The sequence below is a fragment of the Orycteropus afer genome, unplaced genomic scaffold (genome assembly GCF_000298275.1).
Source record: "Orycteropus afer afer isolate SDZICR_OR568_19922 unplaced genomic scaffold, OryAfe1.0 scaffold00459, whole genome shotgun sequence".
Lineage (NCBI taxonomy): Eukaryota > Metazoa > Chordata > Mammalia > Tubulidentata > Orycteropodidae > Orycteropus > Orycteropus afer.
In genome coordinates this window covers 1453003-1469738 of record NW_006922046.1, presented here as the reverse complement: position 1 = coordinate 1469738, position 16736 = coordinate 1453003, and the positions used below count along the sequence as shown (strand labels likewise).

The 16736-nt window shown below is 40.8% G+C and overlaps 1 protein-coding gene across 1 annotated transcript in view; it reads right to left on the bottom strand.

Annotated features, from left to right (window-relative positions):
• Positions 1–16736, bottom strand: part of TDRD12 (tudor domain containing 12) — a gene marked incomplete at its 5' end in the record, with an annotated part of 227744 nt that overhangs the window by 93563 nt on the left and 117445 nt on the right. The window contains 2 exons of the mRNA XM_042782749.1: positions 7718–7825; positions 8184–8244. Of these exons, the coding sequence (XP_042638683.1) occupies positions 7718–7825; positions 8184–8244 (169 nt within the window). The remainder of the gene's footprint in view (positions 1–7717; positions 7826–8183; positions 8245–16736) is intronic.

Here is a 16736-nt window from a genome sequence, read left to right as displayed (position 1 = left end):
TCTGTGTTTTCCTTGATCTGTCTCTCAATTTGTTGAAGATACCTAAATATAATTCTTTTGAATTCCTTATCAGGGAGTTCCAATGCTACATCTTCTTCAGGGATGTGCTTTGGGTCTGTATCTTGATCCCTTGTTTCTCCTGCTTTATCTTGCTTCTTTGTGTGGACCGTGATGCTTTGTTATCTCCGAGGCATTGTGATATTTTTGTGTTTCTATTTAATTAGTGATTGTATGTTGGAGTGACCTGCCCACGATTTTCATTTTCTTTGTATGTTATCTATGCAAGCAGGGTACTATGCTGTGTTACCCTATTCAGTAGTTGACAGCACTTATACACTCACCATCTTTCTCCTTTCCTGTTGTCAGCCTCTCATATGTCCCTGACAACCCTGGCAAACACAGCCTATGCTTCTTGTTGTTATGTGCCATCAAGTCAGATCCAACTCATAGCGTACCCTCCTTGGGTTTCCGAGGCAGTATCACTACGGAAGTAGATTGCCCAACCTTCCTTCCGAGGAGTGGCTGGTGGGTTTGAACAGCCAGCCTTCTGGTTAGCAGTCAAGTGCCTTAGGCACTATGCTACCAGAGCAAGCCTATGAGAATGTTATCACTTTAAAATCCAAAATGGTTGCCACTTGTAAACATTCAAAACGTCTACACCCTTGGTCACTTTAAATATCCATAATGGCCGCCGCTTTTAAACATTCAAAATGGTTGCGCCCCCGGGCATTTTAAATATCCAAAATGGCTGCCACGTGTAAGCAATCAAAATGGCTGCACCCTCAGTCACTTTAAATATCTGAAATTGCTGCTGCTGGTAAACATTCAAAATGGCTGCACCCTCAGTCACTTTAAATATCCAAAATGGCCACCGCCTGTAAACATTCAAAATGGCTGCACCCTTGGTTGCTTTAAATATCCAAAATGTCCATCGCTAGTAAACACTCAAAATGGTTGTGCCTTCAGTCACTTAAAATATCCAAAATAGCCACCACCTGTAAACATTCAAAATGGCTGCATCCTCAGTCACTTTAAATATTCAAAATGGCTGCCGTGTGTAAGCAATCAAATGGCTGCGCCCTCAGTCACTCTAAATATCCAAAATGGCCACCGCCTGTAAACATTCAAAATGGCTGCATCCTCGATCACTTTAAATATCCAAAATGGCTGCCATGTGTAAGCAATCAAAATGGCTACGCCCTCCAGACAGTGGAAAGTTAATGGCTCAGGTTGTCTCCCTCCTTACTATTTTCCTTTCTAGTCACAGGCCACCAGTGCAGTCGTCCCTTCAGCCCTTGGTGACCAGGGCTGATCTTTAGGTCAATTCTCAGGTCCTAACACCTCTTGGAAATATTCAAGCTGTTGATCCCATCAGAGTAGCTGACAGTCCGCAGCTCTGACTGTCTCTGTACTAACTGCCTTTGTTCAGGTTTTTCCACTACTTGGTGCCTAACCCACTTCTGTATAGTTCCTTTCAAAGCTCAGGGCTTCAGGATTATCTTTTGTATCTCTGTCAACTGGGTTTTTTTTTTTCCTTTGTTGAAGAGGGTCTGTGTCGCTTGTCTGCCTATTCCTCCATCTTACTGGAAGTGGTTGCACCATTTTACAGTCTTGCCAGCAGCATATAAGGGTTCCAGTCTTTCCACATCCTCATGAGCACTTGTTGTTTCCTGAACTTTGCTATTAATGCTGGGGTGAGATGATATCTCATTGTTGGTTTGATTTTCATCTTTCTAATGGCTAATGATCACAACCATTTCTTCATGTGTTTGTTAGTCAGCTGAATGTCTTCTTTGGTCAAGTGTCTATTTGTGCCTTCTGTCTACTTGCTGTTGTGTTTGTCTTCTTGATGTTGATGTGCTGAAGTTTCCAAGGTAAGTCCCTTGTCCAATATGTCATTGACAAAATTTTTTTTCCAGTCTATAGGTTCTCTTTTTACTCTTTTGGTGATGTCTTTTTATGTGCATAAATGTTTGGTTTTTAAGAAGTCTCAGTCAAGTTTTTCTTCTGCTGTTTGTTTTCAGCTTTGTTTAATAATGTATTCATGTCATGAATAAGGGCCCCTAAGTTTGTCCCATTTTTTTCTTTGATGGTCTTCAAAGCTTTAGGTGTTACATTTAGGTCTTTGTCTATCTTGAGTTAGCTGTTGTATATGGTGAGAGATATGGATCCTGTTTCATTTTTCTACATATAGATACCCAATTTTGCTAGCAAAATTGTTAGAGAGACTGTGTTTTCTCTGTTTAATGGGTTTCAACCCTTTGTCACAGATCAGCCGTCCAAGAATGCATGGATTTACTTCTGGGTTCTCAATTCTGTTTCACTAGTCTAAGTATCTGTCTGTCTGTTGTTATACCAATAGCAGTTTGTTTGTTTTTTTAATTGTGCTTTGCGTGTAAATTTACAGAGCAGAATTTGTTCTACATTAACACTTCCTGTACATTTGGTTTCACTCCCCAATTACCATCCCCAACCTACTTACTCTCCTCCTCTCCCTTCCCTGTGATGCCCCTATCCCTGTGCGCCCTTCTTAGTTATGCATTCCTGTCTGTCCAGCTTTCCCTCCATGTGAATGATGCCCCTTTGGTGGTGCATGACCACCAAACGCTCCAAAGGGCGTATCGCCATAGAGTAGGTGGGTGCATCACCTGGGTTCAGTGCTCTGCATGTAAGTCTTAATACTGCTGGGCTGAGAGCCAGTCCTTGGGAGTCTTATCCCAGGCCCGAAGTGTATTCCAGGGCCACAGTCTTGGGGGTCCCACCACACTCCATCTGACCAGTAATTCTGGTTGTTACTGTGTTTTTGAATTTTTTTCCACATTTTTCCTCCCACTCTATCCAGGATCTCCAGTTTTGATCCCTTCCATAGTGGATGACATTGGTAGCTGGGCACCATCTAGTTCTTCTGATCTCAAGGTCCATCATACCCTATGGATGATTGTTTCCAAACGCCCTTGGTTTTCCCCACTCTTCTTCACTTCCAACAAGAAGACACCATTAGCTGCATCTTAAATGGCCACTCAAAAGCTTTTAAGACCCTAGTCACTACTCACCAAAGCAGGTTATGGACCAAGATTTCTATTATTATGTTGTGAATACCAGGCTATTTTGACTACTGAGGGCTGTATAGTAGATTTTGAAATTGGAGTGTGAGGTCTCCTAGTTTGTTCTTCTTCTTTAATAATGCTTTGTTTATTTGAGGTCTTTTTCCTTTCCATATAAAGTTGATGATTAGTTTTTCCATCTCTTTTTTGAAAAAAAAAAAAAAAAAGATAATGGAATCTGGATAGAAATTGCATCATATCTGTAGATCACTTTGGGTAGTGTGGTAGTTAAGGTTGTGTGTTAACTTGGCCGGGCCTGGTTGAGTGGCTGGGCAGCTGGTGGTAGTTATTCTCCATAATGAGACTGGCAATCATCTCCATGATGGAATCTATCACAAGCAGCTGAGTAGCTGCTTTAGGGATGTGGTCTGCTTCCTGCAAGTAAGAAGCCACTTTGCAAATGATCTCTAACTTATGGCACGCTTGAACCCTGCGCATAGCCAAGTCATTGTTCAGCAGTCTGCCATGCTCTGCTGATCTTGGGACTTTTAATGGACTTGAATTAATGGCCTGCCATGTGGTTTGGTAGTATCGGGACTGTGCCTTATTACTTATTGACCTTGAGTTTGTCAGCCTCAGCAGCCAGCAACTAAGTGAAGAAAAAACTCCAGCTTCAGTGAACCAGGAGTAGGATGCAGAGCTTAAGCCCAAGGTTGAGGGGCTTTCACTCAGCCCCTAGAGTGTGGCACTTTGAACCTGGACTTAAAGCCTCCAAATTGTAAGAATAAATGCCTGTTTCTTCAAGCCATCCCATCTGTGGTATATTCCTGTCAGAGAAGCACTAGGTAACCAAAACAGAATAAGGTACCGAGAGAGTGCAGTGCTGCTCTGACAGATACCTAAAATGTGGAAACAGGAGTGGAAGGTGTCCTTGACCTGAGACTCCGGCAGAGAGAACGAGAGATTGGTATTAAACAGCAACAGGCTTACCAGCCCACAGAGGAGAAAGCCGGGTGCCATTAGGTAAGGAATGGCTTGCTGTCTGGCATTAACTGGTAGAAGAAACCAGCATGAGATGGAGTAGTAAGTTGGACCCCAATGAGCAAGAAAGCTAACTGTCCTTTGGGCAGGAAGATTCCTGGCAGAGTGAGTTGCCCTCGGGCATTAATTGGCAGAAGCAGAGAGACCAAGGAACTGGGTAGCAAAGCTGCCACAGTCTCAAGGGTAGGACCATGGCCTTTGGGGGTGGAACCACCACAGCCCCCTATGTTTCAAAAAGCCAGACCTTCACCAACTTGGTTCTGGAGTGTGGGGCTGCTGTTCCTGTGAGCCAGTGGGATGGAGTTATAGCTGCTGCCCAAGAGTGAGGGGGCAGGGCTGCCATGCCCAAGAGGGAGAGGAACAGGGCCGGCCAGGTCAAGGGGGTGAGGTGGCCTCTCAGAGAAACTAGGGGACTGGAGCCACCCAGTGGAGGAGATCTATACAGATGCCACCCAATGAAGATCTGTACAGGTACCAAGTTGGGTGGCTGGACAGCTGGTGGTAGTTATTGCCCATGATGAGACTGGCAATTATCTCCATGGTGGGATCTACCACAAGCAGCTGAGTAGCTGCTTTAGGGATGTGGTCTGCTTTCTGTAGATAAGAAGCCGCTTTGCGAATGATGTCTAGCTTATGGCACGCTTGAATCCTGTGTGTAGCCGAGTCATTTTTCAGCAGCCTGCCATGCTCTTTTGGGACTTTTAATAGACTTGAATTAATGGTCTGCCATGTGGTTTGGTAGTATCAGGACTGTGCCTTGTTACTTGTTGACCTTGAGTTTGTCCGCCTCAGCAGCCAGCAGCTGAGTGAAGAAAAGCCAGCTTCAGTGGGCTGACAGCAGGAGGCAGAGCTGAAGCCCAAGGTTGAGGGGCTTTCACCAGGCCCCTAGAGCCTGGCACTTTGAACTCAGACTTAAAGACTCCAATTTATAAGAATAAACTTCTGTTTGTTAAAGCCATCCCATTTGTGGTATATTCTTTTCAGAGTGGCACTAGGTGACCAAAACAGGTAGTATTGACATTTTCATATATTCGTAGCTATTGTTGAGTGCCATCAAGTCAGCTTCAAATCACAGCAACCCTACGTACAGAACGAAACACTGCCCAGTCCTGCACCAGCCTCACAATCCTTGCTATACCTGAGCCCATCCTTGAAGCCACTGTGTCAATCCAGCTCATTGAGGGCCTCCCCCTTTTTTGCTGACCCTCCACTTTACCAAGCATGATATCCCTCTCCAGGGAATAGTCCCTTCTGACATGACCAAGGTAGGTGAAACGAAGTCTGCCCGTTCTTGCTTCCAAGAAGCATTCCGGATGCACTTCTTCCAGGACAGATTTGTTTGTTCTTCTGGCTTCTGGCAGTCCATGGTATTTTCAGTATTCTTTGCCAACACCACAACTCAAAAGCATCAACTCTTCTTCGTTCTTTCTTATTTACTGTCCAGCTCTCACAAGCATACGAGGCAACTGAAAATATCATGGCTTTGGCTAGGTGCACCTTAGTCTTCAAAGAGACATCTTTGTTCTTCAGCACTTTAAAGAGGTCTTTTGCAGCGGATCTGCTCAATGCAATAGGACATCTGATTTTCTGACTGCTGCTTCCATGGATGTTGATTGTGGAACGGAGTAATATGAAATCTTTGACATCTTCAATCTTTTCTCCATTTATCGTGATGCTGCTTTTTGGTCCAGTTGTGAGGATTTTGGTTTTCTTTATGTTGAAGAGTAATACATACTGCAGACTGTAGTCTTTCATCTTCACTTTCAGCAAGCAAAGCTGTGTCGTTTGTGTATCTCAGGGTGTTAATGAGTCTTACTCCAATCTTGATGCTGTATTCTTCTTCATATAGTCCAGCTTCCCAGATTATTTGCTCAGCATACAGACTGAATAAATACAGTGAATGGATACAACCCTAACACATTCCCTTCTTGGTTTTAAACCATGCAGTATCCCCTTGCTCTGTTTGAATGACAGTCTCCTGATTTATGTACAGGTTTCCTCATGAGCACAATTAAGTGTTCTGGAATTCCCATTCTTCTCAGTGTTATCCATAATTTGTTGTAATCCACACAGTCGAATGCTTTTGCATAGTCTACAAAACACAAGTAAACATCTTTCTGGTATTTTTTACTTTCAGTGAAGATTCACCTGACATCAACAATGATATCTCTCATTTCACTTTCTCTTCTGCATCTAGCTTTCATTTCTGGAAGTTCCCTGTCAGTACACCACTACAACTCTTTTTTTAATTATTTGCAGCAAAATTTTACTTATGTGTATATTAAGTCTTATCTGTGAGCATGGTATATTCTTCCATTTATGTAGGTCTTTTTTGGTGTCCTGTAGTTTTCTTTGTATAGGTCTTTTTGGTCTCTGGCGAGATTTACTCCTAAGTACTTCATCTTTTGGGTGGGTATTGTAAATGGTATAATTTTCCTGATTTCCTTTTCAGAGTTCTGTTTCTTAATGTAGACAAATCCAACTGATTTTTGTATGCTGATTTTGTACCCTGCCACTTTGGTGAATTCTATTAGTTTCAGTAGTTTTACTGTTGAGTCTCTAAGATTGTCTATGTATAGAATCAAATCATGTGCAAATAGTGATAGTTTTACTTCTTTTTTGCCAATTTGGAATCCTTTACTTTTATTTCTTTCTTACATCAACAAAGAAGTAAATATTTATGATCCATTTACCAGTTGAAACCATCAAATCTGTAAAGTAATTTTGCAGACAATGCCAAGAAGTATATTAAAACTCTCCTGGCAGCTTGTTGCTCCCTCTGAGACACTTTCCAGAGGCACTTTTGAAAGTTTATTTCAGAAAAGCATTTACAGTTACACAATTTCTCCACAAAATAATAGTTCATTTATAAGAAATTATCTTGGACAGACAAGAACAGATACATGCACCACAGCAGCACTATTTACAACAGCAAAAAGATGGAAACCACTGAGGTGCCTTCCCATCAACAGAAGAATAGATAGCCAAACAATGGTACATACACAAAATGGAATACTATGCAACACTAAAGAAAAATGTAGAATTTGCAAAACACCATATAACGTGGATGAACTTGGAGAATATTATGCTGAGTGAAATAAGTCAATCACAGAAGGACAAATATTGTATTAGTTCATTATTGTAAAAAGTCAAGGAAAGGTTTATATATGGAAGGAAACTTTGTTACCAGAGGTATGAGGGGAGGAGAGGAAACACTGTAATCAATCAATCAATCAATCAATAAACAAACAAACAATAAAAGAAGTTATCCTAGGCTTAAGAATGAAAAATTAATAATGAAAGTATAAAAGAGAATTTCAAAAACAAAGAAATTATACAAATGCAAACATATAACTATAAATGTTCAATGAAAAATCTCTCCATGTTAGAACCAAAAAAAAAAAACCCAAACTTACTGCGATTGAATCAACTCTGACTCATAGCAACTCCTCCTTGGGTTTCCAAGGTGGTATCTCTACAGAAGTAGATTGCCCAGTCTTCCTTCTGAGGAGTGGCTGGTGGGTTTGAACCTCCAGCCTTCTGGTTAACAGCTGAATGGCTTAGGCACTATGCCGCCTGAGCTCTGCAAGTTAGTATTACTTCACAAATTGGATGTTAAGAATACTTTTTACCTTTTTTAGGTCTGCTGAAAGTGGGGACATCTCAATGGTTAAGCAGGGCTCAATCTTGTTTCTGAGCACTACAAATGGCTGCTGCATGCCCCGCTTCAACTTCTGCAACTAAGCAAACAGAATTAGAAAAAGAATATCTGCCTGAGATTATCACAGAATATGAAGGATTTTATAGAAATGAGTAAGGTAGAAGAGTTTGATGTCAATGTAAGTATCTAGGCATATACGCTTATCAAAAACAATCAAAACTACCAAATATGAAAGGAAGTTCATCTATGACTCAAAAGGAATAAGAAGTAATTTGTGTTAAAGCAAAAATTTACTAGATAATTCCTAAAAGAACTTCTTCAGGTGGAGTACCCCCAGCTAAGGCATTTTTCAAGTCTGGTGGGGAGAAGGAAAGGATTAAACAGTTCCCCTTCCTCTCTTCCTTTTTTTTTTTTTCCTTACTGAGGGACTATAATACCTGTTGCAGATCAGAGACTCCATCAGCTCTCAAAGGATCAGGATTTAAAAACTGCAACAATCTGTAAAATAGTTAAAATAACAATTTGAAGAAAAATAAATGTTGTTTGTTTCTTCCATTCAGCTATTATTTCAATTCTTCCCTGACAGTGATAAAATGGACTTCACACCCCAAGGCAGAGCTGTAAAACTGCCATTTGTTTAGTAAGATAAAAGGGTGGTCATGACAGTTCCATGCATCCCAGGCCTGTTTCTATGCTGCACCAACCACCCCCCCCAGCCTAGGGTTTTATGCAAAATATGTTTTGAAAGGAGGTGTAGCCCATAGACCCCTGGTTCTACTCTATTACCTTTATTTTATAGATGAGAAAATGAATGATTAGCTAGAGCTTGTTCACTATCTAGACCTTTGCTAAGTGAGAGAAAAAGACATTACAAAGTGCTTTCCTCTAGACCCAAGTCCAACCTCAAAACGGGTAAGGACTAGTGATAGCAGCAGCAAACTCATAAACCATAGAGGAACAGGGGGCTGCAGGACTAGGATTGCAGTTTAAAAATATGTATCAAATTGCACTCTTTCCCTACACCTCATTCTTTTAAATGTGTTTTTTAATGCAAAACCCACAAGGCTCAAATGCCCATCAAGAAAGGAACAGATAAACAAAATGTGGTATACCCATACAATGGACTATTATTCAATCATAAGAAGGAATGAAGTACCCACTTATGCTACAACATAGATGAACCTGCAAAACATTATATTAAGTGAAAGAAGTCAGGCAACAAAGATCATGTATTGTGTGATTCCATTTATATGAAATATCTAGAATAGGCAAATCCATAGTGACAGAAACCAGATTAGTGGTTGGGGAGAAAGTAGCATGTATAGTGACTGTTAATGGGTATGAGTTTCTTTCTGAGGTGATTAAAAAAAAAAGTTCTGAAATTAAATAATGGTAATAATGAACAATTCTGTGAATACAGTAAAAAACACTGAATAGTACATCCTGAAGGCGTAAATTTTATGGTATGTGACTGAATTATATTTCAATAAACCTGTTATTACAAAAGAAAAAGAAGAAGCCACAATAAAGGAGAAAACCAGAGAGGAAATGCTAGAAAAATCAAATCCTACTTATCTGACACCAAATGTACAGATCAAGTAAATGAAATCTATTTATTAATTCCACATCTCAAACCAACTGCAAATACAATATTTCTTCCTCTGATCCTAACCACCTGGAGCCAGGTTAGACCTCACAAATTGAAAGACACAATCCTCTAGACTTCCAAGTCTGCTCAAGACCTCAGATGCCAACCACAAGCTTGGAGTTCCCATGACACTATCACTTATGGCCTGCTGACTACAAATTTGGGGTTTTCTCACTACCCCTTCAAGATGCCAACTACAAGCTCCCAGCACCCCTCACATCTGACTCCTGACTCCCACTGCTCCTTCAAGTTTGATCATTTGCTAGAATGACTTATGGAAGTCACAGAAAGTGCTATAATTATGATCACGTTTTTATTATAGCAAAAAGGATACAAATGAGGAGACTCACAGTGTGAGGTCTATGAAGGTTCCCAATGTGGAGCTTCCATATCCCAAAAAGGGACATGCTAACCTCCCACATGCATTGATGCACATCACCAACCAAATTGCTGTTTTTCACAGAAGCCATGGAGCTTGTTGTGTTCAGAGTTTTTACTGAGGGTCTCATTATGTAATTCAAACTCGAGCACCTCTCCCCTGAGGCTGGCTGATATCACTGGATTGAAGTGCCAGGTCCAGAGCACATGCTGGGTCTTTCTGGTATACTTAGTCCCACCCAACATGAATCATAAACCTTGATATGTGGTCTAGAGTCCTTATCAAAGACACTTAAATCATGGGGGGAAAATCCAAGGTGTTTTAGGTTATCTCTCAGGAACAAAGGACAAAGACAAAATTCTTCAGATAAAGTTAACCCTGCAGGAGACAATATCTCAAAAGAAAAATCTGGAAGCTAAAAAGCAGATGGACACGTGGTGGTAACTGACTCTGTAGATCCAAGAAAGGTGAATCTGAAGCCAGCCCTGGGAGGTCTAACTCTGTGTTAACAGTCCTCAGAAAGCTTAAGAATTGGCAACACTAGGCTCCTCTGACTGTGGGAGTGTAGTGGGGGCTAAAATAAAGGGAGAAATCCCTAGATCATCTTACTCACTTCTCAGTGCTAGAAAAATGCCTCCAGAGACTGATTCTCTGGAGAGGATAAAACAGAAGATCTCAGGACTTAGCACTCAAGGCACAATTGAGGATGAGGGCAGTATACTGAAAAGAGGAAGCCACCAAGTTTGTACTGAATAATGAGACCTCGGTCTGCTTCTGTCACCTTGCACCCAGGATACGAGCAGATAGGCCTACATCCCTAGGTCAAAGGGCAGGAGAAGCCTTCCCTGGGAAATCTGACCTGCCACAGAGAAAAGACTACAGAGAGGTGCCCCACTAAAAAGCAATTCTCCTCACAATAAGACTCACAGCCAACAAGCCACTGCGCACTCAGAGACTCTACTCAGCTTCTTAGGCTCCTACACTTAAGTATGAGCAGGCATTCAAAGATTACAAAACATCTGAGGAAAGCCTCAACTATAAAGAGACAGAATAAATAAATAAATAAAAACAGCAATTAAGTAAGAAAAAGAGATGAAAGGTATCCAAACCGGGAAGGAGGAAGTAAAAGTATCTCTCTTTGCAGATGACATGGTCCTATATATAGAAAACCTCAAATATTCTACAAGAAAGCTATTAGAGTTAATAAATGAATTCAGCCAAGTAGCAGGGTACAAGGTCAACACACAAAGATTAGTTGGGTTCCTATAAATCAGCAATAAGTATTCTGAAAAGGAGATTAAAGAAATAATTCCATTTACAGTAACACCTAAAAGAATAAATAACTAGGAATAAATTTAACCAGGAGGAAAAAGACTTTCACACTGAAAGCTATAAAATATTACTAAAGGAAATTAAAGAAGACCTAAATGAATAGCATTATGTGTTCATGGATGGGAAAATTTAATATAGTTAAGATTTCAATACTACCCAAAGCAATCTAATAGATTCAATGCAATTCCCATGAAAATTCTGCTTTCTTTGCAGAAAAGAAAAATTCAATCCTCAAAGCTACATGGAACTATGAAGGGCCCTAAATAACAAAGGCAATCTTGAAAAAGAAGAATAAAGTAGGAAGACACAAAGTTCCTGATCTCAATGCATATTATAAGGCTACAGTAATAAAAACAGTCTGATACTGGTATAATAAAACACAACAACAACAACAACGAAAACCAAAACTGTTACTGTCGAGTCAATTCCGACTCATGGTGTCCCCATGTGTTACAGAATAGATTGGAACTCCATAGAGTTCTTTTGGCTGTAATTTTTAGAGAAGTAGACTGCCAGGCCTTTCTTCCACAGTGTTGCTTGTTGAGTTCAAACAGCCAACCTTTTGGTTAGTAGTCAAGTGCAAACCATTTGTGGTATTGGTATAATGATGGACCACTGGAAAAGAACTTAGAGTCTAGAAATAAAATAATACATCTATGATCAATTGATTTTCAACAAGGATACTGTGTTAGACTGGGTTCTCTAGAGAAACAAAACCAGTAAAGCTTATATATAGAGAGAAAAATAAATTCATCTTAGGAAAATGGCTCACAGTGGCTCATACACTTATAGAAGCTGGCAAGTTCCAAGTTCTTGGATCAAACATCAAACTGGAGGCTTCCTGACACACGCAGCTGCAAGGGCTGAGGAGCTCAAGGTTGGCAGGCAGTATACTGGCTGCTGACTCCAATGAATGACAAATCCAAGGCCGAATGGTGGATTGTTCGCTCATGGACAGTTGTAGGCAGAATCCTGATCCACAGAAGAATGTCTCTTTTCTCAGGATGTCCATAAATATACTGGAAGCAGGCCACACCCCTACGGAAACTCCTTTTCAATGGATTGGCTGCTCAAAACATATACATCTGATCCCACCACTGGAACAACCCACATCACAATTGCTTAAATCATACAGAATTGTGGTCCAACCAAGTTGACACACAGCTCCAACTATCACAGTCCACCCCTTGTCAACTTGGCAGTTGTATACATCTTCTTAACCATATATAATCTCTAAATAAGGAAAACTATAAAGTCATATTTGCACCTAACATGATATGCTAACACATGTACAACCAAAATGCATTAACCTTATTTACATTTCACAGTTTATAACAGAAGGAAACAAAAATATTTGATGCACATATACAATGAAGAAATATAACAACAATCTCAGTCTTCGTTTCTGCAACTGGTCACGTGGTTGTGGCTGATATTCAGAACTACCTTCTTCCACCACTCATTCTGTTTTTCCCTTGCCCTCAGCAAGCACCTCAGATGGTCATGGTTCTTTGCCTGGTGGGGTGACCCAAATCTTCATTCCTGAAGGGTCTGGGCTATTAGTAGTCATATCAGAATTGGCTTACTATAACTTTCCATTGATGTTAATCATATGGCATGGTAGTACTAAGAGAAGTCCTAAAGAATCTCTTGTATTCCAGACATATTCTTCTTTACCTCCATTATGTAAAGTCAATCCAATTTCCCCTTGGTAATCAGATAGTACAGTAATGCCCTTCTTTGTCTGTTGATCCAGAGGCATGAGAAGACACTGATGAATGTTCTGAGGAATTGCCCCAACCATCCATTGTTGCTTCCAGACCTATAACTATGCTTAAGTCCAAGCGAGCCCCAAAAGGTGAAATACAAGTGTGACTTAAGAGGTATGTGGATAGATCTCTCTGAATGGGCCAAAGGAGTGAAGATATTTGTGTCTCATGTGAATGCCCACCAAAAGGTGACCTCAGCAGAGGAGGACTGTAACAATCAGGTAGATAGGATGAAACATTCAGTGGAAACCAGTCATCCTTCTTCCCCAGCTACTCCTGTCATTGCTCAATAGGCTCATGAACAAAGTGCCCATGGTGGCAGGGATGGAGGTTATGCATGGGCTCAGCAACATGGACCCCACTCCTGGTACCAAATGTGTTAGACTGGGTTCTCTAGAGAAACAAAATCAGTAAAACTTATGGAGAGAGAAAAAAAGAAATTTATCTTAGGAAAATGGCTCACATTGGCTCACACACTTTAGAAGCTGGCAAGTCCCAAGTTCTTGGATCAAACATCAAGCTGGAGGTTTTCCCGACTCACAAAGCTGCAGGGGCTGAGGAGCTCAAGGCTGGCAGGCAGTATACTGGCTGCTGACTCCAACGAATGACAAATCCAAGATCTCCAGGCCAAAGGGTGGATTGTTCACTCACAGACAGTTATAGGCAAAATCCTGATCCACAGAAGAGTGTCTCTTTTCCTAGGATGTCCATAAATATACTGGAAGCAGGCCACATCCCTAGGGAAACTCCCTTTCAATGGATTGGCTGCTTAAACCATATACATCTGCTCCCATCACTGGAACAACACACATCACAACTGCTTAAACCACGCAGTACTGTGGTCCGGCCAAATTGACACACAGCTCCAACTATCAGAGATACTAAGTCCATTCAGTGGGGACTTTAATAAATAGTGCTGAGACAAGTGGATTTCCACATGCAAAAGAATAAAGCTGGATCCATATATCATACCACATACAAAAATATACTGAAAATGTCTCATGGACCCAAATGTGACACCAGAAGAACTAGATGGTGCCTGGATACCACAACTGATCATTCTGATCAGGGCCACAATAGATGGACCCTGATAGAACAGAAGAAAAATGTGGAACAGAAACTCAAAATTCCTTAAAAAAAAAATCAAACTTACTGGACTGGTTGAGACTGTAGGAGTCCCCAAGACTACTGCCCTGAGAAACTAGCCCCTGAAGTCACCTGTTAGCTAAATAACACATTGGCTTACAAAATAAAGAATACCACCTCTGAACACTATGCTTCTTTAAAAAAAAAAAAAACATCTCTATGAGATCAAATGGTCAACAATTACTTTAAAACAAAAATGAGAATGTAATGAAGCAGGGAAACTAGATTAATGGAAACAAAATAACCAGAATGGAAATGCTGAGAATGTTTTGTGAAAATGTAACCACTGTCACTGAACAATTTGTGTAGGAACTGCTGAGCAAGAATCTAAATTGCTGTGTAAACCATCACCAAAACCATAATAAAATATTATTTAAAAGTTAAATAAAATAAACATTTACATTCAAGTTCTTTCATACTGAAACAGTTTTTGAATTGTTTGACTTCATATATTTATTACATCAAGCTCAACTGGCACAACATAGTACACAAAAACATTGTTCTACATCTTAACTTTGTTAAGTAGTGAATGGGGTCTTAAAAGCTTGCGAGTGACCATCTAAGATGCAACTATTGGTTTCTCTACATCCAGAGCAAAAAGAGTGAAGAAAATCAAAGATAAATGGAACAGTTAGTCCAAAGAAATAATGGACCATGAGAACTTCAGCCTATGACATTGAGACCAGAACTAGATGGTACCTGGCTAACAAGGCCAATCACTTGGAAAGGGATCAAAATTGGAGATCCTAGATAGAGTAGAAGAAAAGGTGTGGAACAAAATTCAAAAACATAAAGAAGACCAGGTTTACTGTTCAGATAGACTGGTAAAACCTCTAAGATTATGGCCCTGAGTTACCCTTCAGGCCTGGAGTGAATTCACGCCTGGAATTGAAGCCACTCCATGGCTTAACTTTCAGCCAAACGGTAGACAGGCCTATGAGGCAAACAACTGTAACAAGGAGATGCACTCTTAAGAACAGTCAACCAGCTTCCTTCTGAGGAGTGGATGGTGGGTGTGAACCTCCAGCCTTCTGGTCAACAGTCAAATGCCTTAGGCACTAAGCCACCAGAGCTCCCAATCTAGTATATGTAGAATGGGTAAATTGTTCTCTGGAAACATAGTGGGTAGAACTAGGCTGCCAATAAAAATGTCAAAGGTTTGAACCCACCAGCTGCTCCGTGAGATAAAGATGAGGCAGTCTACTTTCATAAAGACTTACAGTTTTGGAGAGAGTAGGGCAAGATGGTGGACAAGGCAGAAAGACTGCACATACCCTCTTTAACAAAGAAAAAGGGAAACCAATTAAAACAGACACAGAAGATAATCCTGGACCCCTGAGCCTTGAAGGGAAGGATATACAAGTGGACTAAACCCCAACTAGCAGAAGAATTTGCGTGAAAATACCAAAAAAGGAGACAGATGGAGCTGCGGTCTGGTAGTGATCCTGAGCGATCCTGATGGCACAGACAGCTTGGAGATTCCCGAGTGGTGGTAGGACCTAAGAATTAACCTAAAAATCACCCTGCTAGCCAGGGACTGCATGCAGGACTGTGCATGGTCGCTGGGGAACAAACGGAGAAGGTGAAGAGAAAGGTGGGCTGAACTGTGGACTTTTGCCGGTCTGGAGCTGCCGCCATTTTGAAGGTTTAAAAAGCCGCTTGACTAATTTGGATACTTAAAGAGACAGTGCACTCGCAGACTCCTGGTGCTTAAGAACACGTTCTGCTTCCCAGCAACCCCAAGGACACTCGGGACCTGCAAGACTGACAAGTTACAACATTCCTCTTGTTACTCTTATACCCCACACCCGCTTGGTGAATGGAGGTGTGGCCACCCCCCACTCCTACCTACCTTCTGGGCCCACAGGAACTCCATCACAGTCTGTGTGCTCAGACGGAGCCTGGGTGCCCTGCCCTGTCCTCCACCGATTATTTTTTTCTTTTTCGCTTTCTTTTTTCTGGTGATTAGTTTGCTTGTATTTGTCTGTTTTAAAACAACTAATATTATTAATACTTTTGTCCTTTTTATTATTATTCTTAATCTTCCCCTTCCCAGGTCCTAGTTTTCAGCACTTTTTCTTTTCCCTGTGCCTGGATGAAATTTTTATTATTTTTTTTTAATTTAAGGTTTTTTTTTTTTTTTCTTTCCCCTCTTTTTTCTCATGGTTAACCCTGTTCCTTGATTTTCTTTTTGCATTTTTCCATTTTTTTTTCATTTATTATTCTCCTTCTCTACTTTTTTTTTCTTGGTGCCCTATCCCCAGATATTGCAGGTTTTCTTCTTTTTTTCCCCTTTTTTCTTTTTTGGTTACTGTTCCTGTGTGATTACATGGTGTGTTTTTCATTCATGGGCTTTTAGTTTTTTGATAGTTATTAAATTGTAATTTGTGTCTAACTGAGTGGAAGACAACAACAGTCCTCATAAGACACAACTACAACCACACCTCCTGCAACTTCACTTACTGAGCGAGAGCCACTACCTTCTTCTCCACCAATGCGCCAATGATAAAAAACCACCAAGAAGAGCCTGAATCACCCTTGGCTGCTCTTCAAAAACTATGAACAAGGATCTAAATACAACACCACGGTGCCTCGAAAACAACAGACCATCACTGTCCACACAAAGAAGCAAGATAAAGTGGTAGAAACAAGGGAGCAGGATACAGACCCAGAACACATCCCTGAGGAAGAAGCAGCATTGGAACTCTCTGATAAG